Source organism: Schistocerca nitens, chromosome 3 (genome assembly GCF_023898315.1).
Source record: "Schistocerca nitens isolate TAMUIC-IGC-003100 chromosome 3, iqSchNite1.1, whole genome shotgun sequence".
NCBI classification, from domain to species: Eukaryota; Metazoa; Arthropoda; class Insecta; order Orthoptera; family Acrididae; genus Schistocerca; species Schistocerca nitens.
The window spans coordinates 412,871,331-412,899,001 of record NC_064616.1 but is presented as its reverse complement, the minus strand read 5'-3'; the positions used below and the strand labels follow the sequence as shown (position 1 = coordinate 412,899,001).

At 38.8% G+C, this 27,671-nt stretch overlaps 1 protein-coding gene across 1 annotated transcript in view; it reads left to right on the top strand.

The window, feature by feature from the left end:
- The window catches only part of LOC126249257 (voltage-dependent calcium channel type A subunit alpha-1), a 373,047-nt gene extending 355,468 nt beyond the window's left edge, over positions 1-17,579 (top strand). The window contains exons 22-24 of the mRNA XM_049950912.1: positions 12,766-12,967; positions 16,398-16,562; positions 17,397-17,579. Coding sequence (XP_049806869.1) covers positions 12,766-12,967; positions 16,398-16,562; positions 17,397-17,579 — 550 coding nt within the window. The remainder of the gene's footprint in view (positions 1-12,765; positions 12,968-16,397; positions 16,563-17,396) is intronic.
- The last annotated feature ends 10,092 nt before the right edge of the window (positions 17,580-27,671 follow it).

Below are 27,671 nucleotides of genomic sequence, written 5' to 3'. Positions count from 1 at the left end.
TAGTTAGGTTTAAGTAGTTCTAAGTTCTAAGGGACTGATGACCATAGATGTTAAGTCCTATAGTGCTCAGAGCCATTTGAATCATTTTGAACCAGTCAGCACAGTTTGTGGAATGTCTCCAGATACATATACCCAAGTGCTGTTTATGATGAGTAGTGCTTCAACTTGTTTTCTACATGTGTGGTAATTATCACATGACAGCATTTCCAGTCAAACTCCATATGCACCATATTCACTATGTTAATGAACTTGTTGATTTCCACACTTTTAAGCTTACAAACTTAAGTTTTCGTCTAGTTGAAAAAGATCCTTTTTGCCGATCATGTACCCTGGGCCCATTACCTGTTGGTATGTGGTTTGACAATACACGGATAACATATAATTACCGAACAATTATATTCTGAACTTGCTGCATGGAGAATAACATAGAACTACAATCAATTGATTTGAAAACATGTATAGACACCAAAGATATCACATGATGATAAAATTTCAGTCTCAGTATTTTTCACTGTGCTCACATGTTTGCAAACTTAGCTACCCATTATCAAATGGAAAAAAAGAAAAAGAAATATTATTGTGATATCACTATATTTATTTTGTTTGTAGTACTTTAAAGAATGCATACATATTTAGTGACTCTCATTGATGCTGATGCAGACATAATCTTGATTATCTACTGTCCTATTATAATGTTATTAGGTCTTTATGATTCTTGTTTTCTGGTTTCACAATATTTATGCATTTTACTTGCACCTATGATTACAGTGTATCTGTAATTTTTTTTAAAAAAAAAATAGAAGAATTCTTTATTCATCTGAAAATTTTCAGGAATATTCCTCTCCTTCACTTAAGAGTGTGTTCCCAGAGTCCAGGTATTGGCGTGTCACTCATTTTTTCTTCTCCTGTATGATTTCCAGTCCATTACATACTTAGAGAGACTTCCTTCTTGCATTATATTGGCATTCCCACACAGTTGTATCTGCTTCTGATTAATAAAATCAATAACTGAATTTTGAACATTCATTCTTTCTCTGATTACTTTATTTCTTATTTCTTTTTTTTCTAATTTGAGTGCTAAATGTAACCAGAAATCCATCTCTGCAGCTAGTTATTTTCAATTTAATTGCCATTTCACAGTCCAAATATCTGAACTATATGTGTTATAATCTTTAATCACCAATAATTGCGTGGATATTCAAACACACTCACTTAGAAACAATAGCTGGTTACATGATAACAACTCAGTATCTCTTATTCGACGGCCGTGCCGTGACATGCGGCCGGTACCGTTCGTAGCTAGGTGGCGCTCCTGTGCTCAGCCGAGTTGCGGAGCACCTCTATCGCTGTTTGCACGTACTGTCGTGGCAGCACTGTAAATGTCGTGGCACAGTCACAACACTTTTCTCCCCTTGAAAAAAAGAAAAAAATACTCACTTCCTTGGAGACATGGACAGTGCAGAGACATCCATGGCCTCTTGTGAGGCCCCGAAAAGATCCCGCAGAGAGACACGAGAGTATGGCCGAAAATGTCCAGGACGGAAGCTCGTGCGTGGAACGTGCCTCCTGGACGAGATGATGGGTGAAAACTCCGGAGCAGGATCCATAGGTGTCGTGGACCTGGGGGTGTGCTCCAGCGAGATGGGTCCCAGAGAAGGCGGCGTCGCGACTGGGGCTGGGTCCGGTGCACTCGGATGCGGTAGCGACGTCGGCTGCAGCAACACGCACGGTAGATCGGCAGCAGCGACAGGACTGGCATCTCGGTCTGGTGGAGGCGAAGGAAGGGGCGGTGGCACCGGCGCAGCCACCACTCGTGGGCGCATCTGGTTGTAATGGCGAACAACCATGCCGTCGTCCGTACGTATTTCACAAAGCCGGCGGCCGCGAAGAGCCTTGACCACCCCTGGAATCCATTTAGGGTGAGATCCATACCCTCGTGCCCAGACGTCGGCACCTACCGATTATTTTCCCGCACTAGGGGACACAGCACAAGGCCTGACAGGGTGAAGCAGGTGCAGTAGAGTGCGCGGTTGGCAGACATGCAAGAGTTCAGCAGGGCTGCGATCACCCAGAGGCGTGAAGCAATAAGAGCTCAGAAATTGCAGCATAGCGTCATCTGTGGAAAAATCACTAAGGAATTTTTTCATCTGGCTTTTGAAAGTGCGGACATGGCGCTCGACCTCCCCATTTGATTGCGGATGGAAGTGCGGTGCTGTAACATGATGAATCCCTTGTCCAGTACAAAAATCACGGAAGGCCTGCGAAGAGAACTGAGGGCAATTGCCCGCGACGATCGTGGATGGAAGACCTTCTAGCGCAAAGATTTTGGACAAAGCCAGCGTCATCGCCGCAGTGGTGGGCGACAGACATCAAACAAAAAACAGAAACTACGAGAAGGCGTCAATAAACAGTAGCCAATAAGTACCGAGGAAGGGGCCGGCAAAGTCAGTGTGCACCCGTTCCCATGGCTGCGCCGGATCAGGCCATGGAGAGGGCATTGTACGAGGTGCAGCCAATTGTGGAGCGCACTGACCACACGCAGCAACCATGTGGGCGATGTCCGAATCAATACCGGGCCAATAAACGTGCCTGCGGGCCAGGGACTTAGTCTGAGAAATACCCCAATGGCCTTCATGCAACAGTTTGAGAACAACTTTGCGAAGAGAGGCTGGCACCACGACCCGTGGAGATGCGCCATCCGTGGCCAGAAGAACAACATCATCACGAACAGACAGATGAAGGCGCAAGGCATGGTAGTTGCGAAGGGGATCCGATGCCCGGCCCTTGTTCCTGTCCGGCCAACCCCGTTGAACAAAACCGATCACCTGACACAGGACCGTGTCCTGCGCAGTAGCCGACGCGACCTGCGAACCTGTAATTGGAAAACCGTCGACCGCACGACGTTCTTCCTCATAAATGTGGAAACAGAGTAGTTCATCATGATCGAAAACCGGGTCGGGGCCCATTGGCAATCGCGACAATGCGTCAGCGTTGGCATGCTGGGCCATGGGGCGATAGTGAATCTCATAGTGAAAATGAGACAAGTATAAGGCCCAACGTTGCAGGCGGTGAGCTGCCTTATCCGGAAGCAATGCCGATGGGCTGAACAGAGAGACCAGCGGCTTGTGGTCGGTGATGAGGTGAAACTTAGAACCATACAAAAAAACGCTGAACTTTTTTAGAGCATAAATGATAGCGAGCGCCTCCTTTTCGATTTGATAGTAATGCCGTTGCGCATCGTTGAGGGTCTTGGAAGCATAGGCGATGGGTCGTTCCGACCCATCCTCATACCGATGGGCGAGAACAGCCCCTAGGCCATACTGTGACGCATCAGTCGCCAGAACCAAGTGCTGACCCAGACGGAATGTGGCAAGACAAGGTGCCGACTGCAAATGAGCCTTCAGGCGGGCAAAAGCCTGCTCACACTCATCGGACCAACAGAAAGGGACTTTTTTGCATAACAGCTGATGCAGAGGATGAGCTACCGCCACCACAGATGGAATGAATTTGTGATAATAAGTAATCTTGCCTAGAAATGCCTGAAGTTCTTTGACTGTAGACAGCCGGGGTAGAGCGTTAATGGACGCAACGTGCTGACGTAGAGGACGTTACCCTCACAGGACAAGTGGAAACCAAGATACACAATGGGGGGTTGGAAGAACTGTGACTTGTCCAGATTGCTAGATTGCTCCTCAACCCAGCTGAATGCAAAACCTGAAACAGGGAACACAAATTGCGAAGGTGCTCCTCAGTGGAGGCCCCCGTGACAACAATGTCATCCAGATAGTTTATGGAGCCGGGAACGGAAGCCGTGAGCTGTTCCAAAAACTGCTGAAAAATGGCCGGCGCGCTAGCGACGCCAAATGGTAACCGCTTGTACTGATACAACTCACAAGGAGTGTTGATGACGAGAAATTCCTTGGATGAAGCATCCAACGGCAACTGATGGTACGCCTACGATAAGTCAAGTTTGGAAAAGAACTGGCCCCCAGCGAGCTTGGTAAGTAACTCCTCAGGACGGGGAAGAGGATAAGTGTCAATGAGGCTCTGAGCGTTGACAGTGGCTTTAAAATCACCACACAATCGCAGACTCCCGTTTGGTTTAGAAACCACCACGATGGGCGATGCCCATTCGCTGGAGGTAACAGGAAGGAGAATCCCTGAAGCTGTTAACCTGTCTATCTCAGCCTTGACAGGTTCACGCAATGCCACCGGAATAGGGCGTGCCCGGAAAAACTTAGGGCGAGCTGTAGGTTTAAGAGTAATGTGGGCTTCAAAATCCTTGGCACGACTCAGACCAGCAGAGAATACTGACGAAAATTCAGAACACAATCCATCCAGATGTTGATACGGAATATCCTCAGATATGAGGTGCACATCATCATCAATGGAGAACCAGAACAACTGGAAAGCATCATAACCGAACAGGTTTTCAGCACCCGCATGATCCACCACATAAAACGTGAGGGGCCTAACAACAGACTTGTAGGCAGTGGAAGCATCAAAATGGCCAATAATAGGAATTTTCTCTTTATTATAAGTTCTCAGATTTTGCGTAACTGGAGACAAGGGAGGGGAGCCCAACTCCAAATACGTGCGAGAATTAATGAGAGTTACTGCAGAGCCAGTGTCCACTTGCATGCGAATGTCCTTATCCAGAACATGAACAGTAACAAACAACTTATTTGTTTGAGAAAGCACACAGTTAACATCCATGTCCGATGCCTCATCCTCGTCGACAGGAACTTTAGGGGACTGACACACAGAAGCAATGTGGCCTTTTTTCCTACAGAAACTACACGTGGCCCAACGTTTTGGACACGTGGCCCTGTCATGCTGTACGAAACAACGTGGACAAGAAGGAAGTGCAGAACGAACCTGCTTCTGTGGTTGCTGTTTTCACTGCGAGCGTTGCGGACTACGGCGACGTTGTTTATGCGAGTGAACCGCCGCCACATCTTCGATTTCCTGTGAAACAGGCAAATTGTCCGTGTCGAAAGTTGACTGTACAGCGCCTACATCACACCATGCGTCTATTTGCGTGCCAGCAACGTGAGACACTTCAAAGGATTGAGCGATGCTTAGAACTTCCGACAACGACGGGTTTGGTAGTGGTAGGGCACGTTGTCGAACTTCTTTATCAGGAGCAAGCCGTAGAATAGCATCCATAACCATTGAATCAGCATAAGACTCATGATGAGTGTCTATGACAAACTGACATTTCCTACTCAGACTGTGTAGTTCCGCCGCCCAAGCCCGGTAAGATTGATGGGGCTGTTTACGACACCGGTAGTACGCCACACGGGCAGCAACAACGTGGGTGTTTTTTCGGTAATAGTTAGACAATAAGTCACACATTTCTTGGAAGGACAGAGAGGCAGGTTCCCGCAGAGGGGCTAACTGAGATAGCAGCTGATAGATCCGTGGAGAAATCCAAGATAGAAATAACGACTTACACATAGGAGCGTCGACAATGCCGAAAGCCAAGAAGTGTTGCCGCAAACGCTTCTCATAATCCTCCCAGTCTTCAGCGGCCTCGTCATAAGGAGGGAATGGAGGCGGAGAAGAGGAAGACAGACGATGAGTAAGCGACGTCGACAACACCTGAATAGCAGCCGTCAGCTGTGTTTGTTGTGCCTGAATAGCAGCCGTCAGCTGTGTTTGTTGTTCAATGAGCGCTTGCATAAGCTGTTCCATGTCTGCCCCGTCACGAACACACAAATCCACAACGCAGTGAAAATATCCGACCTCGTCGCCAAAAAGTGTTATAACCTTTAATCACCAATAATTGCGTGGATATTTAAACACACTCACTTAGAAACAATAGCTGGTTACATGATAACAACTCAGTATCTCTTATTCGACTGCCGTGCCGTGACGTGCAGCCATCGCCGTTCGTAGCTAGGTGGCGCTCCCGCGCTCAGCCGAGTTGCGGAGTGCCTCTATCGCCGTTTGCGCGTACTGTCGTGGCGGCACTGTAAATGTCATGGCACTGTCACAACAATATGTAATAGTGTGCTTAGTTATTGTTTTAAATATTGTCATTTTAATTATAAATTATTATGCGACTATCCCAGAAAATTTCATGTAGAAATGAAATCAACATCTTTCCTAAATTTGTTCTAAATCTTATTGTTTTGTCCTCTTTCCCATTAGTTGTAATTTTCACCCTTAAGTGTTCACATGTATCAGTGTTATGTGTTATTCCAATACTAAATCTTCATTAACTCCACCAGTTACCATGTATTTCAGTTTACCAATATTTGTGTCTGGACCCTATTTTTTATATTGTTGTATCAATTTCCACATAGTCTATGGCCTCATAGTCTGGGTTAAAATCAGTTTGCCATCTGCCAACTGTAATGAGTATACTGTATTGTCATTTATTAGAATTATGAATTGTGATTTATCTGTCTCATAACATACATAATCTAAATCATTTGATTCAGGCACAGGAGACATGTCAAAGTGGTAAAATTTCACCATAAACAAAGAACAGCTGATGTTAACAAACAAACAGCATCATAATAATGATACGATTTTGTTATATATACATACAATAAAATTTAACACTTATTTACCCCTTGCTCAAATTATCATTTCATCCTCTATTAATTCTTCTCTTGAATAGTAGTATTCTCCCATGGAATCTGGTGTAGTCTCGTTTTTAAAATTTCTGGCTTCATATTAAATATGTTTATGCCCATTAACTTGTTCTATATTGTCATCCCCATATACTGTGGAGTCCGTGCATATAACTACAAATGGTGTACGGATAGCATAAAATTATTTTTGTTTCTTGTGTTATATGTATGGTTAAAATGATTCTCCTCACATAATTTTTGTCTGCTGTGTAGGAAGATTTTAATTTCATAAATGTATATGGGGGGAACAGTTAGGATTTGGAGTTTCCGAAATAAGGGTGACAAGGCTCCATTTGCTGTGCAGTACACATGTTTCGGACTGGGGACTTCAATATCCACACAATGAAATCAGATGATATTAGTAGTACATATTTGAATATCCTTTGCAGCTATGGCTTAACGTCATTCATAAACTGCCCAACTAGAGTGACTAAACAATCTTTCTCAATAATAGACCATGTGGCAAGAGACATAGAAAGGAAGCACTGCACGATACTTGTCCAAAATCTAGGCCTATCAGATCATCTCTGTCAGATATTAAAAGCCAATAATTGTGTAGAAATGTCTGCTAAATTGAATGCATACAAAAGGATCCTCTCAGAACCAAACCTATGTCAGTTCTCATTCCAGCTACAGCATGAAATGTGGAAGGAAGTGTATGTGGAAACTAATGTAAACAAAATGTTTGATAAGTTCATGACAATATTTAAACTAAAATTTGAGGAAGCATTCCCCAAAACACTGCATTTCATTGGAGCATAAAAAAAACTATATGGGTGACCAGAGGTATCAAAAAATTGTCTGTAACTCTAAGGTATCTCACATGCATCAAAAATAACCAGACTGATCCAGCCTTCTAGAATTTTACAAAGATTACACAAGAACTTATAGAAAGGTATTGGTAGCTGCACAAAAACATGCAAACAGTAACCATTAATGAAGGCAGATAACAAATACAAAGAAATCTGGAATATAATCAAACAGGAGACAGCAAATGCTGGACCAAAACACCTGGAAACACAGATAAAAACAAAGATTTTCAAATCAAAAACCCAAATGAACTAGCAAACTTTGTGAATGAATATTTCAGCGGCATTGCAAGAGAAATTTCCAGACACATACGTTCTACACCACCAGGACCAGCCACCACACTCAATGGTGCTGTTTACAACAACAGAGAAAGAGGTGCCACTGGTAATACACCAATTAAACAATAAAAAATTCACAGGGTTAGACAAGATCCCAGGAAGCATCCTTAAGATTTGTATAAACAACATCCCTCTAACAATAATAATTAATAAATCTTTCAGATCTGGCTGCTTTCCTGAATACCTAAAACAGGCAAAAGTAATCCCAAAACTGAAAAATGGTGATCTAGAAAATGTAGAAAACCACAGATCACTTTCTTTATTATCTTGCATTTTCAAAACAATGGAAATCATAACCAGTATTTGTGATACACTACTTGAACTGCCCCAGGAAAATTATGCTTTATCTAATGACAGATTCAAAATAACTATGATAAGCAACAAAAGTCAGTTGAATTTGCTAGTGTTTGCTTTTCAAATGCAAAACTGCTTAGTTTATTTGATAGGAAGTCAGTATGTGTATTCCAGCTTAAGTTCTTGTCCACATTTAGTCCCAGGAATTTGACTGTATCAACTTCTTTCATAGGTTGATTGTTATGTTGAATTTTAAGTTCCACACATTTTGGATGTTTGGTTTTGGAATGTATCATACCGGTTTTTGCAATGTTCAGTTTCAACCCATTTAGCTGGAACCAGTTTTCCAAGGTATCCAGTGTGCTTACGATGGAGTTCAGAATTTTTTCTGCATCATTATTTTCAATCAAAACAGAAGTAGCATTTTCAAACAGAACTGATGGCGAATTTATATTTATGGGTAAGTCATTTACATACAGTAGGAACAGGATTGGCCCCAAAATGGAGCTTTGACACACACCTTGTGATACTGTACTCTATTTAGAATAGTAATTAACTGCACCTGAGATGATAGTTATTCTTTGTTTTCTGTTGTGTAAATATGATGTTAGCCAATTTAGAGCATTGTCCTTAATCCCGTATTTGTATAATATGTAGATAAGTAAATCATGGTTCATGGAGTAAAATGCTTTTGTGAGGTCGCAGGAGATACCTGCAACTTTACTCCTCTGATCCAATGATTTGCCTATCTTTTCAGTAAAGTTATTCACTGTATCCAGAGTGTTTTTCTAGGTTGGAATCCAAATTGGTTGCTTATAATAATATCATTTTTACAATAAAATTTTTGATCTGGTTTGCATCTACTTTCTCTAACCCTTTTGAAAGGACTGGAAGAACAGAAATAGGCCGATAGTTTCCCATGTCTTCCCTCAAGCCTTTCTTGAACAGAGGTCTGTCTTTGGCATACTTCAGAACATCAGGAAAGCATCCCTGTTCAAAAAAATGGTCGAATATTTTAGTTAGGGGGGTTGCTATTATGCCACACACTGTTTTAATCACTTTACTGGGTATCCCATCCCACTCAGCAGAGATTTTATTTTTTAATGATAATATAACATTTTCCACATCATTTATTGTGACTTTTTTAAAATCTGTGGATTCTGAAGGGATTCACTTTGTCCTGATACTCTGCTGTATCAACATTTCACTTTGCCACATTTATAAAGAATTCATTTAAACACTCTGATATTTGAGCTGGGTTTACAATAAAGCTATCATCTACGTTAATCCTAGATATTGCATTACTACTAACTTTAAAACCTAACTCTGATTTGGCAACAGACCACACTGCTTTTGTTTTACTTTTATGTTATACGCAGAACTTCTTGTTTGACATTTATTTGGCTGCCTTCACAGCTTTTTAAAATATAGCTTTATAATGATTAAAACAGTTCATTGTGGAGTTTCCTTTTCCTGGTACTAGAAATTTTTATACCTTGGGTTATCCATTTAAGTTTATTAGTCATTTTGTTGCATGTGGTTCTAAGTGGAAAAGTTTATTTAAATATTTCAAGAAAGCTACTTAAAAATTGTTGAAGCTGCTATTACTCAAAATACATCTGTTGTAAGGCCATTCAACCTCTCTTAACTTATTTCTAAATGTAACTGAATTTTTTTCATTGTAGTTTCTTTTTATACGGTTTTTGTTACATGAAATTTCTTTCTTAATTTTTGGTAGTTCAATGAATAATGCCAAATGGTCAGAGATTCCTAGCTCTATGCAAAATTTATAAACATTTTCAAATACATAATTTAGTCACTTAAAAGTTTTTGAGCTTGTAATACTCTGCTAATTTTACAGTTACTTGAACTATAGTGTTTTTTCTTTCTCAGTTCTGATGCTAAGTTTTTGCTAATGAAGGTGTCTTCCTGTTCAGGTGTATTTTGCTCCTATTGAAGGTATATTTAGATATACCGAAACCATGGTCAAGAATTTTCATAAATCTTTATCCTGCAACTGTTTGGCTGTTATCATTTACCGTGAAGAATTTCAACAGTTGCTGTTTCAACCATGTTTAAAATCTTGAGTTAACTATATCCTCATAATCAGAACGATGATTTTTGTCCATACAAAATTGGTTTGAATAAAAAATTAAACACATTAAAATACTAGAACATAACTTATGCAGATTCCAACACTGGTAATAAAAATTAAAATGGCAATTGAGGCCTATATGGTGCTTGGGAGCCTCTTTAGCTGGAGCCACAGTGCTGTCTTTTCGAGTATATTTCTTTCTTTCACTGCATAATTTCTTCCTTTCCCTCTCTTCCTGCATTTTGGTCCAGTTTTCCTTTCCCTTTTTCAATGTTGTGTATTATGTATCTGTAATAATTACTTCTGCAGTGTCCTATTGTTGCAAACAAACCACAGAGCTACTTCAATTGTCAACAATTCACACAAGTACGCACCAAGACAATAATACAGAACTGAGGGCACATGACTCGTTATTTGAACATCAATTTTGGTGTCATCTTGTGACAGCTGTAAATGCTGTTTTTCGCTGTTCTGGTGCTTGTATCAGAATATATATTATTCGTGTTGGCGGTTAGTGCAGAAATTCACCTATAACTCAAATTTTCAGTTTTTGGCACTTGACCCGTTATTTACTTACATGCCACAAATGCTTCTTTTGTTGACTTATAATAATATAATATAATATAATATAATATAATATAATGATAATTATTTTTTGTAGTATAATATTTTTCATGTAGTAACTTCTGAAACAAATATGTGGTATGTTCATTATCGAGGCCATGGTGGTGTAGTGGGTAGACCACTAGAGTCTTGCCCTGTAGGTCCCGGGTTTAATCCCATATGGGCTGGGGATTTTTCCTCATTCCTGTCAATCTAGGATGATCCTAGGTCCACTCTGCCTGCTGTCAAATGAGTACGGGGTATCTCGCTCAAGGGTAAAGGGTTACTGGGGCAGTGGGCTCTCCGACATCCCCCTCCTCCTGCCTCAGTGAAGAAAGGCTGGAGGCCAGTAGCCAGCTCAGAGGCTTGTGCCACAGACTAAACTAAACTAAAAATGTTCATTGTCAAGGCTGCATAAATTACGCAAGTGGTAAATATAAATATTTAATTATCACTTTAAAAAAAGTTTCTTGACAAATTGTTTGATTGTTTGCAAGTACATATTTGCGGTCCTGGCACACAGTTAAATCCCTTCTCCACAGTACCGTAGCATTCCACTAGAGAAGCCAAAACAAAGTGGCACAACTCATCTCCACTTTATCAATGGAGTGTGTCATTTTATTTGTGCTTCTCTAGCAGTGGCCTTGTGGTGTAGGATTTTAAAAATGTGTCAGGACTGCAGACAATGCCATTACAACAAACATAAAATTAATTACATAACTTTATTTTGTCTAGGTGATTATTATGACTCAATGACTACCCCTCATTTATAGGGCTTGTGACTTCTATTGGTAGTTTTTCTGTATCAGTAAAGTAGTTTTCTCCTGTCTCTATCACTCTGAATGGAAACAGAAATTTGGAATTAACTGCATAGTAATAACAGAGTCTTACCCACTTTATAATCTTACATCCTTTACTTTTATCCTTGCATACTGTTTAACTATGATACAATCTGTTGAAGACTTTTATTATGATTTATCTTTATGCCATGTGAATTTATATATTTCATTTGTTGAGAAAAGCCATTCAGAATTTTCAGTGAGTTTTGCTCTCAACTATTAATGAGTCTATTACCATTACCATTCACAATGTCTTCTCGAAATAATCTAATAATTTTCTATTTCATTTTACATCCTGTCTTACAGTTAAAATCACTTTTAATGTTAATCTGTCTTGTTTCTCTAAGATGCTCTATGATTTAATTTACTTTATTGGAAAATTCCTCATCGCTGACTCCATATATCCAAAATTGTACATTTGGACCCATTCAAATTAATATGAAGTTTAATAAAATTTTCGTGAGTAGTTTCCCAGGTTTCGACCATGCGTCTACGATTTTTGATGGATTAATTTTTTTTCACTGATTTCAATGTTGTCTTACACATTAGGCTTCAACCTGGAGGATCAGGTGTTTTTAATTCAAGGTTTCTTAGTGTATGGTATTTCAATACCAAAATTACAAGGCAGCAGCTGTTAGTTTTGGTCCACCCTGATGTTTTATTTCCCTATTATGCTCCATATCTGGTAGGCATTCCTCTGTCTCTCTTCCAAGGAGCTGCCCAATGAGAGACTAGGAACTCCACATGGACTATGGTTTATTTTAATAAATAACTTTTATTGTGTTATGTGTCATTCTTGTACATAAAATCTTGCTTGTTTCTGTAAGCTATGAAAACAATCTTTATTGATAAATGTAACAAGGATATAACAACAAAAATGTACTATCCCTAATTAAGGGAACGTTTTTAAAATTATAGTTTTGCAGTCAGGTTCTGAACATTACAGTATTTTTTCTCAAGATACATAATCACAATTTCATAATTTGTAGGTACCATCTAAGTAATATACATAGCATCTGGTTTCAAAGGCAAAATTTTTGATATTAATCTAATGAAATATTCAACATCATTATGCTTTGAATGAGTGTGGGAAAAAAAGTAACAGTAATAGCACTAATTTCACACATGCTTTTTTGTTTCAGAGTGCTTCAGAATTCAATGGCCACAACACAGGACAACCGTGGTCCTATACAAAATTATCGAATAGAAATGTCCATCTTTTACATTGTGTATTTTGTCGTATTCCCTTTCTTCTTCGTAAACATCTTCGTTGCCTTGATCATCATAACATTCCAGGAACAGGGTGAAGCTGAATTGCAGGATGGAGAAATAGATAAAAATCAGGTAATACTATTTAATACACTTAAATTTTAAATATTTTATGGTGCACTGATAGGTTAATTTTGGAAAATTACAATTCTCAGTCTTGAAGGATTAGTGTGTGTAATGATAAAACTACTGGGCACATCACATAAATATCTTAAATATGTAATTTAGCATCATTATCTTTTAAGTTGCCATTGTTGTTAGAAATTCTATAAAAGTCTTGGGGATGAAGAAACAAATACTTCCTGCTGGATGAAGTAATATTTATTTATCATTATCTGAACTGGCATTAACACTTTTTTTATTACCATGGCTGACTGTTAATGGTTATGAAATGCTTGATACTGGTTGTGTTAGGACAAATAGAGATTATTTATACATCCACTAGTTAGTGCTTTTTCATCACCATGACTTTTATTGAATACAGCCAAGTGCTGAGAACCAGTTCATCATTAAGGTTGTTAGGAATAATGTAAAAAATAAGTTTCAGGTGACAATGCAGTGGCATGATAATTGTTATGTAATATATGTAATGTGTGTGCTGATAAGTACTGGGGAATGTTTATTGAATGTGATGTGGTATGTTCCTTAGTAAAATTTTCTAACAGTATTACTTAAAAGAGCAACTAAGTTTTTCTTTTATTTGCCGTTCTTCAAAGTAATCAAAGAGACCACTTATTCCTTTGTATCTGGAGATTAGTGGGGATTGTAAGAGTGCATCCAAGATATGCATATCAGATTTTTTAGAGTCTTTTTATGTAGTTACATGTGGAGAGTTTGTTACTACCATGATTAGCATGATAAGATCCCTTATGCTGTGCCACAAATGTATGAGGGCTTTTTTTCCAAGGTCTGGTCAGTCACAAAATTAAAACCATAGTGAAAGCCTGATGAAGGTTTGCTCAGACATGTTGCTCTGTGTGTTTAGTATACCTGTGAATTGCATCATATTGCACTTTTCAGTTCTGAGCACAGACTGGAAGTGTGTGCTGTTGTTCAATTTCTTCATGCTGAGGGGTCCAAACTGCTCTCATGTGGCCCACATACTGTAACTTTAAAGTGTGATAGCAAAGTGTAGCAATGGTGCAGGAACTTTGAAGCAGGGTGTACATATGTTTATGTCAGAGAAGGAAGCAAGCATCAGCTGATGATCTCATTCAGTGAGTGAATCAGGGTATTCAAGAAAATCATCCATGAAGGTCACTTCAGAACAAGTAAAGAGGAATGTTTCATCAGGCATTGTTCTCCTTTACGACAATGCTCAGTTGCACACTGCAGCTGCAACAAAGACACTCTTACAGCATTTTTGATGGGAAACATTTGACTCTGACCATATCCAAACTTTGCTCCCTGTGATTTTCATTTCTTTTCTCACGTGAATCACTGGCTACTAGGACAGTGAGCTGCATACCTGTGTATAGGATTGGCGGAAAGCAAAGGTGGCTATCTTCCCTGATGAGCGTATTGAAAATCTGATACATAGCTACAAAAAATGTCAGAGTCACAGAGGTGAATATGTAGAGAAGTAGCTGGAAGATGTAGCTAATGTTGCAAATAAAACAATTTTGATTTTCACTGTAGTTTCAATTGCAAGACTGATCAGACCCAGGTGCATACATCTCCCCCCCCCCCCCCCCCCCCTCTGTATATATAACAATTAAAATAATCAATGATTGATAATATAATGTAATAGCTTTTCACTCTTATTAACTCATGTGATGTTTTAGTAGTAATCTCTGTCTTGCATATCAGCCTGTCTTCAACCTTTAGGCCCTCAGTTTTTCAAATCTCAGCCTGTGCAGTCCGCAACAATCAGTCTTTTCTTATTGTCCCATCTGGTAAGTCTCCCCTGACACGGGGTTGTGGGTGACTTTTCTGAACAGTACCCCTTTCCCTAAACCTCTCCAATCCTTTTCCTTCAATCATCTTCCTTCGCCTTCATCTCTTCTGCCAGAAGAAGGAACCACTGTCTCCGAAAGCTTGTAAAAATTAATTCCTCTTGTGTGTATGTTACTCTGCTGCTGCTTGGTGTGTGTGTGTGTGTGTGTGTGTGTGTGTGTGTTTGTGTGTGTGGTACACTTTATCAGTTACAAAGATGCCAACATACTGACCATTTACGTTATTGCTTTTTACATGAGTCTTAAGCTACCCTAATTACTTTTTGTAACTTTAGGTGATAGATGCAAGATTATGTGTGCTGTCAAGGATGATATGATTTCAGTTTGTGTTTGAAGTTAATTTAATATTAATAATAGCCACAGCCTGGGGGATGTTTCCAGAATGAGATTTTCACTCTGCAGCCATGTCTCCGCAATATCCTTTCTTTCGGGAGTGCTAGTTCTGCATGGTTCGCAGGAGAGCTTCTGTAAAGTTTGGAAGGTAGGAGACGAGATACTGGCAGAAGTAAAGCTGTGAGTACCGGGCGTGAGTCGTGCTTCGGTAGCTCAGATGGTAGAGCACTTGCCCGCGAAAGGCAAAGGTCCCGAGTTCGAGTCTTGGTCGGGCACACAGTTTTAATCTGTCCAGGAAGTTTCATTTCAGCGCACACTCCGCTGCAGAGTGAAAATCTCATTCTGGAAACATCCCCCAGGCTGTGGCTAAGACATGTCTCCGCAATATCCTTTCTTTCAGGAGTGCTAGTTCTGCATGGTTCACAGGAGAGCTTCTGTAAAGTTTGGAAGGTAGGAGACGAGATACTGGCAGAAGTAAAGCTGTGAGTACCGGGCGTGAGTCGTGCTTCGGTAGCTCAGATGGTAGAGCACTTGCCCGCGAAAGGCAAAGGTCCCGAGTTCGAGTCTTGGTCGAGCACACAGTTTTAATCCGCCAGGAAGTTTCATATCAGCGCACACTCCGCTGCAGAGTGAAAATTTCATTATGTAATACCTGATACACCAATCTGAATGTTACAAATTTTATCACATAAGAGTCCCCATATGTCACTTACTGGAGGTGCTTTGTATTCTTATTTCTCCTTGAGAAATTCATATGGGGTAATTTAATTGTTTTGCAATGATCCATTGCATTCTTCAGTTTTAGGCGATTTCAAAATGTTACCAAAGGGTTTTAATGTTTACATATGTCTCACCCTCTCCCTCTCCCTCTCCCTCTCCCTCTCCCTCTCCCTCTCCCTCTCCCTCTCCCTCTCCCTCCCTCCCTCCCTCTCCCTCCATCCCTCCCTCCCTCCCTCCCTCTCTCCCTCCCTCCCTCCCTCCCTCCCTCCCTCCCTCCATCCCCCCCTGCCCCCCTCCCCCCCCCCTCTCTCTCTCTCTCTCTCTCTCTCTCTATCACACACACACAGACACACACAAAATACCTTCCCACCCAAATCTCATAATCCCTCTATTTATTTTATCTCCATTTTCATGAACAAACTACTACTCATAAGAAGTAACAAATAAACCAATCACTGAACAATGTGTGATAATTGCTTGATTTCTTTTCTCCTTAGAAATCGTGCATTGATTTTACAATTGGTGCTCGTCCTCTTGAACGATATATGCCTAACAAGAGGAATGGTTTCAAATACAAAATTTGGAGGATTGTAGTATCAACACCATTTGAATATTTTATAATGATTCTTATTGTTTTCAACACCTTGCTGCTTATGATGAAGGTAAGTTGCATCACTGTCTTTTGTTGAAGTCTCCCCTTCATTAATGATTTGACTAACATGTGTTAAACCCTAATTTATTTATTGCCTGTGTACATCTGTGTTATAAAGTACCAACAATATAATGTGTACTGTAAGGCATCCATATGACTGTTAATGTCTGTGTTGCATTTTTATGTTTGAAGTACTGAGCTGAATATTGAGCACACCTTTGAAACATCGTACAAAAAGAGACCAGCACGGACTGCATTTTCAACATTTATGCCTGTATCAATAGGTACAAAACTACCACAATATGAGGCAGTTGGTTGGCTTTCCTTTGAGAGATCAATGCGACAAGTGAAATTATAAATTACCAAGAACATTAATACTTCTCAAACTCTTAGAAACTAAACCACCAAACAACATTAAATAGTACTTCACAATAAAAAAGGACCTCAACCATTATTAAAAATATTGCTAATCTTTTGTATTAAGTAAAGTAGAATGCTGGTCTCTTCCAGGCAGAGTAAAATTATGTCTAAACACAACGTAAAATGAGAAGTATGAACTTATTCATAATACATGGATGGTATAATTTCCTGGTTCAAATCAACACATTCTTAAAGCAAATAAAAAACAGAAGTTGAAAACTTCAAAATTATTTTACATGTTACTTTTGGGACCTTAATTTCTCTCAAGTCAAATTTGACTACTTAAATAAATAATTGAAGGTTTCTATCCTGAGTTTTATTTTCATTAAATGAATGATTTTGAATGCTGCTCGGTTTTTTAGCAGGTACATTTAGACACTCACATGCTTAAAATGCCATCAGTACACTGTTTTGTTGCACGTAGTGCTGCATCAATAATTGGCTTTACATAGGTGAATGTTCTGAATATGTTAGTTGGTGTTGTGCATGGCACACATTGTCATCTGTGATCACATGGTTCTGTAAAAAATGCAAATGCACCATTATTTACAATTTAAGCATCTTTAAATTTAACCAAAGTGTGCAAGAAGTTAGCCTTATGTCTTGACAGAAGAAAGCTTATGTTTAGGAAGTGTTATTTTTTAACCAAGCAGAATCTAATTAAACTGCATCTCATAGTATAATTAAATATTTTGATAAGCCATTCAGAAATATTTATGAAACAGGAATGTGGTTAAAGTTAAATGGAGCTGTTCAGCTGCAGTATGGAAAATGCCTGGCACGCTTGCCGGTTTGCAAAAGCTTAAGTTTTGTCTCTGTTTGCTTGTCGCCCTATATTACTTATTTATACATAAATGTTTTTCTTATTATATTTTGTCATTGGTTAATATATTTCTTACATAATTATTTTGTTGCGTGGAAACTACTTTGTTTGAATAAATATGGATTGAATCACTTATTAATTACATGTACGTGTGTGTAAGACAGATAGTTGCTGCAGATGTTTAATGGCTTATGGTTCTTTCATTATTTTTATAAACTATCTTTAAGTACCAAAATATCTGCCAGTTACACAATTTATTGTACAATTTTAGAAACAATATACTTTGCTATAAATATGTTCTAGCATACTATATGACTGTGACAGATACTGGAAAGTTTTTTCTAACATACCACTAAGGTGTAAATTATCTCTGATAAACAATGTAGGAAAAGATAGATTGTTACTTATCATAAAGAAGATATATTAAACAATGGATAGGCACAATTAAAAGGCACTTACACAAAGCTTCTGGCCGCAGCCTTCATCAGCAAAAAGAGAAACATACACCATTCATACACACAAGCAAGTGCACATTACGTGTACATGAAATGGTTGGTGGTCATGTGTGCATGAGATGCTTCTGTGTATGAATGGTGTGTGTTTCTCTTTCACTGATGAAGATTGTGGCTGAAGGCCTTGCATAAGTGTCTTTTGATTGTACCTGTGTGCAACTTCATGTGTCTTCCTTATGGTAAAGAGCAACCTATCTTTTCCTACTTTGTTGATATTCCTACCTGGAGTTTCCATTGTTTGATTTTCTCTGATAAACATATTTTTCACCACAGATGCAAAAATAAGAGAATAATCATGTATGATAAAACTTTGCTTTCTATACTGGCTCCACAGTAATTTTTTATTTATAATATTAAAAAAAATTCATGGTAATGAGTTGAGAATTCTCATTTTTATATCAACTCAATAGCATTTCATGAAAACTTTTGCCATTGTGCTACAATATACAACAGATTTTGTCTCACTATGTTGTCATGATAGTAGCAACCAAATATTATTGCAATATTAGCTTCACCTGATGCACTAAGAACAAGTATATTGTTTATGTTTTTATGATTTCTGACTTTTTTTATTATTATTGCATGTATATGTCCTAGACCTCCAATCCCTCTGTACTCCACACATCACAGTTTCTGAATAACAAACACATAAGGCAAAATAGTGCATTGTGAACATCACAGCCACAGATCCAGCTCTGGTACGCTTTCATACCAAATTTCCTCACATAATCGCTTTTTCTACCAAAAGTTATATCCTTCTGACTTGCAAAGATAGCAATCATAGCTAAATTGAATATATTAAATTTATGATATAAATTTAACTGTTGAAACATACTGAAATTTTGTAATTAATTGTTTAACTTTTTTTAAAATTTCTAATACTCTGTTCCTCAATGTTTAGAGAACATATTCCTTTTCCTATGGCCCATTCAGGTGAAATATTTTAGAAACTTGAAACTTTCACTTCCTCCTTGAAAGGTCTACTGGAAAAGGCCCTCTTTTGCATATCATTTACAGAATTTGTCATGTTGCTTGCACAGTGTTTAACACAGGCTTTCAAAGAAAAATACCAACCTGGTGCTGTGAACAACATAGCACCCTCAGTGTCAGCAGGGATGACGTCTCATTGGACCATACAGCTATGTCCCTTCTCTGAGCTGATCATAGGACGACTGACTATCATTTCAGCACTCAACACCACTCTCTAGTTATCATGGAGAGAGCATTACAAAACATGTTTCTATCACTTTTCTTTGCATACCAGCACACATTTGAAGAGAAATGATGTATTTTTTGTGTGATTTCTGGCTTGCATTCAAAGAGAAATATTATAATTTTGTGCAATTTCTGGCTTGCATATAAAGAGGAATGGTATAATCTTAGTGCAATATTTACAGTGATCTGTAGCACATTAGCACACAATCACTGGCTGCCTCTGCATCAACCTTTCCTCCTTTTAACATGAGATAGTCACAGGCAGGATATAGTTATATCATGTATTATACAAGCAGCAGTCGAGATGATTAAATTACAATTTATGTTGATTTTATTGTACACGGTGATTTTTCCACCATGTACAAACTCCAGTGATTGGTCAATGAGAGGATATGGAACAAAAAAAGGCTAATGAACTTATGTCCAGAAATTCATGGTTTCCGTGCTAGGGACCATTTATTCAATCATACTCTGTTACAGAGACTGCACTCTAATACATGCTGTACCATGCAGCCACAGTTACAGTATGCATGGTTTCCTCCTAGAGGGTGGTACTGTTCCTCATACATCATGCCCTATCATCCTCTCCTGGTAATATTGTGTCTGATTCACTTCTCTTGGTGACTGATCTTGTAGTGGATGTGATACAGGGTTGTACACAATGGTTCTGTGTTCGAGTCAAGAGCTTGCTGACATGGTGTTTACTTACAGAAAGGCAAATGGCAATGGGTGGTGGGCAACAAGTTTGTATCAGGAGACCTATCCCCACTAACAACAACAGCAGCATTCAATGTTTGCAACAGTGTTTCGCCATTTGTCTAAGACAGGATTGTTCCAGGAAGCAGGATATCATGAATGACATACCCAAAATGTTTGGACACCAGAGTTGGAAGAAAATGTGATTAACACTGTGGAAAGTGACCACCTTGTCAGTACCAGGTAGTTGGCCCACCAGTACAGAGTAAGCCAGATGACCACGTGGAATATTATCCATGACAGTTGTTACTACCCTTATCACTTACTCAGGGTGTATACGACCCGGGACAACTGGGCGATCCGGGAAAAACCTGGGAATTTTTTCATCCGGGAGAAAACCGGGAAAAACCTGGGAATTTTTTAGAATTCCGGGAATTTTTCGTTGTTTTTGTTTTCAGTTAAGTTTTTGTAATTTTGGCTGGTAAGAACCGATACTCTAAAAAAGGATATTATTGCATCCCACTACTGCAGAATAATACTGCAGCAATAAAACACGAACGAGAGAAAAAGCGAAAATAAAACTTAAACTGCAAAGTAAATGCGCCATATACAGCAACAAAACACTGTGGTCATACAAGTGTCTGCCAACAGCAAAATGTGTCAAAGGCCTTAGGAAGACTATGCAATGTTGCATAACAACAAATTGCCTCCGATGAGCATGACGTCACAACTGTTTACTTTAGATTCGTTTTAGCAGTTACGAGAGGGACCATGTGAATGAACAGTTGAGTAGTACCTTCTCCCGCTTCTGGCTACAGAAATATGGCTGTTGGCTGTGTAAGGAGTCGCAGCAAGCAGCTGGATGCTACCGGGAAAAATTTTACTGGAACGCCCAAGCTGCCAGATACTTGCATGCACAGCAGGCCCAGTTCTATGAGGGGGGCAAATTCATACTCTTGAGAGAAAAATCCTTGTTTCACAAAGCTACTAGCATCCAGCACATGTTAGTCTATCAATTATTCATATGACTTTGAAACGCATCCCTGTCGGTTTTTGAACATTTTTGAACATATTCTAAGTTGATTTCTGAATGAATCATAAGTTGATTTGTGAATTCGTGCATAGTGTACATGATGTCTCTGTCAGGGGAATCCTCGTCGCATGTAGACACAAACTTCCCTACAGAGAAAAGGTGCTACACGAGCTGAGCGGAGTAAGGCCGAACGGATGAATGCCAACCGCTGTCTGATTGTGTGGTTGATTGGGTTTGTGAATGATGAGCGTTGTTATAATTACTACCTAAATCCATAGATTCAGACTACAGGAGTGGAAATAAACGAATAACAGGTAAGGAAGATTACTTATTATCTTCTTGGTGTATCCAAGAAAATGAAATTTTGACAGAAAATTTTTGGCCAGATCGCTATATTAGTAAGGGCCAGTTGTACAGTCCCCAGCTAGCAGCCGCTTTAAATTCTATTCTGGAAGAAGTGCGGAAAACGCATTGTAGCAGCGCCTAACCGGAGAATAATCGCGGGATAACTAAACCAGTGATTCTGGCAGAGTTAGTGGAGTTAACCTGCCAATAAGCTTTGACAATGGCAGGAATAGTTACAGAATTAGTGATAACAAGACTGTTTGTTAGAACGAGGAAGGAGAAGAAACGGGGACATCACACAAAGTATGGAAGAATATGACGATTCCAAGTTTGTATAAAAATTTCGTACTACTACTTTTCGATCTCATACTTGAGAAACTGGAGCATATGAATGAAGTGTGAAACTATTCTCTAACGTAAGGCATTTTGCTTGTAGTAGGCCTAATAGGCATTTGATGTTGGTACTTTGTGAATTATATTCCGTCATTACAAAAAAGACCGTTTGTGCCAAAACAGTCTTGTTTATTTGGTGTGTATTACAATTGTTGCAGTATTAGAAAGACCTATTTTGTTTTATCTAGCAGACAGTGACAAAACAGACGTAATCAGATAGGGAAACCTTTATCAGTCTTGGGTCCTATTTTCATTAACAGCTTTTTCAGTGTTAGACAACGGCATTTCTACTTTTCATGTAGCAAAATGCTTGACGAACTTTGATGAGGTAACAGATTCCTCCACAGAAAGGAAAGCACAATATGTAAAGCTGTAGCAAGATTAGAGAGAAAAAAATCTAGGAGCTATGGACTGAAGAAATGTGTATTATCTTGTTTGTCTCATGTCTTTACTGGGTTTATGTATCCTACATTTAATTTTATGTCACACAAAGTAGGAAGTTGTTAGCTGATAGGGAATAAAGAGTGCAAATTTTCTGAAGAGTCTTTTTTTTTTTTTTTTTTTTAAACAAAAAAAGGAGGGACAGGATGTCAAACAGACCGATTGTAAGAAGGAGAGGCACCACAGGACATTTTAATTTCCACTGTCCTGAATATGGTTTGTGGCATCCATTACAAAATATACACTTTTCAGTTCCACAGAGCGAAGTACACTGGCGTGCGATAGAAGAATGCTGTGCGAAGAGGGGTGGCACTGCACTTCTGACACACTTAAGACCAAATAACATGTCTTACATTTCCTCGAACACATATGTTTTATGCATCAAACTCTTCAGAAAAATGTGCGATACAAAATGAACATTTTTTGAAAATTCGATTTTTTAAAAATTTTGACGTCCTATCTCAAACGCTCGAGGGAGTGGCGGGGTATTGCACTGGTTCAGAAATATCGTAGATCTGGGGCTGATGTGCAGAGAAGTCTGAGTTACAGTGGGGAAGTGGGTAGTCTCCATGTGACCTGTGTTTACATTTGGTGATTTTGCAGTTTCCTCTTCGTTTACTGCTCTCACGCCAAATGAAAACAAAACAGATTTCTGATTTTCACCTTACTGACAGTCAAGCATTAATTGCCTTGCAGCACAATGAGGTTATTTTTGTTGGTTTGCTAAAGAAATTTTCTTTTATTAATCTTTTCCTCTGAGACAGACAATATATTTGAAACGAAGTGTTTAATTCCACACACTGTTCGCTGCATTTCAAGTGCACATTTTCAACTTCTAGCACGTATGGCATTATGCCACAATAAAGAACCAAACATGAGATAACACAGTACTGGTACTCCAAGAAAAATTACATCCCGAAAACCACATTGAAAAGCTTAATATCAGGTCGTGACCTACTTAACTGGGAATATGGACATATGAATGTGCACTTTAAATGTGCACATTTTAATATGGGTCACGAAATTCCGATGCTCTTGGAGTATCCTCTGATGTCTTGTTTCTTTTATGGCATAATGTACAATCTTTTAATGTTTTACACGTACGAACATACGGGCTCCCTACGACATCGTAGCAGCGCAAGCGCGGTGATGCCTGTCATCTGGTGCTCTCTGGCAGCTGCGGAAATCACCCTATTTCTAACAGGTCACGGGAAAATATTCCGAATGATGGTGTGAAAAGCGTTACCATCAAAGTACCGTTCTGGCAGTTACAACGGAGCTATGTGCGATAATGTACTATAAGCGTTTGACTCTCATTTAAAAATCAACTCTTTGATGACGAGCCATTTAGATGAATTTCGAGCCCAGAAGATCAGACATTTATGTTGTTATTAAAAACTTTACGGCCACATTTGTGTGATACATCTTAAATTGTAATACGCGCGTAAAAGACCAACATTGTATGTGAAAGCTTAGCTTCTCATGCAGCGTATTAATCTTACAGACCAATATTATATGTGAAAGCTTTGCATTTCATGTAGCAACACTATGTATATTAATTTAAACCATTAACTTTTTCTGTTTGTGTGTTCACACTACTTAACAATGATGTTGCTATTGGCTGACTACATCACGTGTCCTAAGCTCTGAATACCCGCTGTCATCGGCAGGCAAGATCACGTGACATGAGAGCTATGACTGGCTTACAATAGTGCATCGCAATCTCGATTGCAATGCGTACATGTTGCTGCACATCAAAGATCTTTCCAAAACGCGTTTTTTTTTTCTAAAGTGCTGGAAAATTCTACTCCTGTGTATAAAACCACAATCATTGAAAGTACTTATAAGTTATACAGTTCCGAGAGAAAAGATACTGTCAGTTAACAGGGAAAAAGAATGTTTTCACCCGGGAGAAAATGTATTTTTAACTGGGAAATCGGGGAGAAATCTGGGAATTTTTTTTTTCCTTGTCCACGTATACACCCTGTTACTGCATGTGCAGGGCTCAATAGCGACAGACTTTCCACATTGGGAGCAGTTTTGTGACTGGTTTCTTCGCCAAGCAAACCATGATTCCAGGATTTGTTTCATCCAATCTATTCACAGATGAGGCTACTTTTATGAAGATTGGAATCTTCACTTTCATAACAGTCATCTGTGGGATATTATGCAGCACCTGCATGGTGTAGTGACAGTGAATCATCAGCATCAGTGCAGCCGGAATATGTGGGCTGGAATAATTGGTGACCATATTTTGGGATCAGTCTTCCTTCCATGTCACTTAATGAGCCAGAACTACTGGAATTTCTTGTGGGTGACTCTGACCTCCCCGCTGGAAGAAGTGTCATTGATGATTCAAATGGTTATGTGGCTGCTACATGATGGTGCTCCAGCCCACTTTGCCATTAATGTCCAGATGCATCTCAGTCATGTCTTCCCTGATTGATGAATCAGATGACAGGGCCCACTTACATGGCCTGCTCATTCACTGGATCTCAACTTGTGCAATTTCTTTTTATGGGGCCAACTCAAAAGTATCGAGTATGCAGAGCCCATGTGGAGACACTGGACCAGTCTATTCATGCTGCCTTTGACACTGTTTGGATGCAGCCTGGCCAATGTGAATGTGTGAGACAGAACATACTATGGCATGTTCACGCATGTGTTTAGGAATATGGAAGCCATTTTCATCACATACAGTAATTTTGGCTGCAAGGTACAGCGTGTATATGACTGCAATCTCTGTAACAATGTATGATTGAATAAATGATCTCTAGCAAGGAAACCATGCATATATGGACATAAGTTCATTAGACCTTTTTTGTCCCATATCCACTCATCGGTCAATCCCTCGAGTTTGTACATGGTTGAAAAAATCATCCTGTATATCAGCAAAGATCACTCTAGATTAATAATATTTTATCAGAGTATATGTTCCTCTCAAAAATTACATATCTGCTTTTCTCTTTTGTTTCAGAAGGTATTTTTCATTTTGATTTTCCATGTGTTTACCATTGCAGCCCAAATATGGACTGCTCCTGTCATGTTCCTTGTGATGAGCAACACTAGTGGGGAGCTCTGTATTGTTTCTGATTATAAATAAACAATATTGTTTCAGCTGTAATTTCATGTGCCCATTTAACAAAGGGTTTTTCAAATTAGTCTGGATGTGATATCCAGGTAAAGAGTTCTGTTAAAGGTGACAACAAAATCAAAAAGAAAACTCAGTATGTCAAGCATCCACTGAGTATGCCATATGTGATGGAAAGTCATAAAGTTTTAATTATTGCCTCAGAAAAGTAAGCAATGTAATTAAGTTTTGTTTGTTTGCAGGTATGTGTCTGCATTCTTGGCACACACTAAAATCCCCACAACACAACACCACAACATAACACTAGAGGAGCCAAAACAGTATGGTGCAGCCCATTTCCACTTTATCCGTGGTTGCTCAAGCAATGTGTTATGGTACTGTGATGTGTGGCTTTCAGTGTGAAGCAGGGTTGCAAACAAATTAATTATGACAGTATTATGAAAAGAATAGACTGCTTCTCACCATATAGTGGTGATACTGAGTCACCGATAAGCACAAAACAAGACTGTCAAACAAGGAAGCTTTCGGCCAAAAATTCCTTCATCCAAATTAGACAGAACACACACACACACACACACACACACAACTAATAGACACAGGACTACAGTCTCTGGCCCCCTTATCCTATGTGTATGAGTTGTGTGTGTGTGTGTGTGTGTGTGTGTGTGTGTGTGTGTATGTGTGTGTGTGTGTGTTATCTAATTCTGATGAATGCCTTTTTGGCCAAAAGCTTACTTGTTTGACAGTCTTTTTGTTGTGCATATTTGCAACTCACGATCTCCGCTATATGGTGAGTAGCAATCTATCCATTTCATAATATGGAAATTATTCCATCCTGGATTTTCCATTATAAAAAATTAATTATGTAATTTTATTTTGTCAGTGTGGGAATTAAAACTTTATGAGTACCCCTTGGACTGTGCAACACTGTATATGGTTTGCCTCCTACAGCATGTGTAGTCTGCCAGAACTACAAATATTGAGTACCTCCTTGATGTGAAAATAGTGCCAAAGTAATATGAGGCCATTTTATTAACAAGGAATGGAAAATTATATTTTAAACAGCAATTTACTTGTAATGAGAACAAAAACCACATTTTAATCTATATTTGGCACTGCATTGCACACCTTATGAGCAGTCCATATTTGTGTTGATTCTATCTGTACATTTCAAAAACAAAATGTAAAATATGTACTGAAACAGCCAAATAATGACAGCTGATGATATTTGTAAGAGAAAGACCTGGTATACTGGCATGATAAAAATATTCCACACATTTGTGTGGAGGAAGCAACATCTGATGACACTCTTAATAAAGGTGTCTTATGATCATGGTAGTTACTCTCTACTGACAGAATTCAGTCTACACAGGAAAGTGACTTCCCTCAAGTGATACAAAATGTATTTAGAGGCAAACTTTAATAATAATGTTATATGTTAAAAGTCTTTGTAACAGCATTGATAGTAAAACAATCTATTTAGGTAAGAATGTGGGGAGTAACTGTGTGACTTTAAAATATCAGTGAGGAAAACCATAGTAACCTTTTTGTGTAAATGCAGCAATTTTTTTCCCTGTGGGTCCTATGTCCTTTAGCCATAATAAGGAAATTTATATCCTGTTTTTTTTTTTTTATTTGAGGGTTTATTGTTATCTATATACTTGTTGGTGTGCAAATTATTCAGAATAACACTACACATTGAAAGCAAGCAGGAAAGCCAGTATCTCCTTCTTTTTTTATTAAAGAAGAAGGGATAACACTTGACAGTAAATGAAAATAGGAGATGTATAATAAATATGACAAAAATATTACTTTCTGGAAAAGAATGAGAAAGACTTTCAAACAATAGTAGTTTTTCACATCTTTTGCCCCTCTGTTAAATAAAATAAACTGACACGTTTGATGTCGAACAGAAGTATGAATTCATGTGCCAACAGTGAGAATGAATTCATCACATGATAGGAAATGATTTCCTCATAATTTTCACCTATATGGGTGTCATACAAAAAGTGGTTTTAAAATAATTGATAAAGGGACAATGATACTCATGTGAAAGAATAGACACAGTGAAGGTGATAATAAGAGATACGATCTCTAAAAGGAACTTTTTTTTGGAGTCATCAGTCTTCTGACTGGTTTGACGTGGCCTG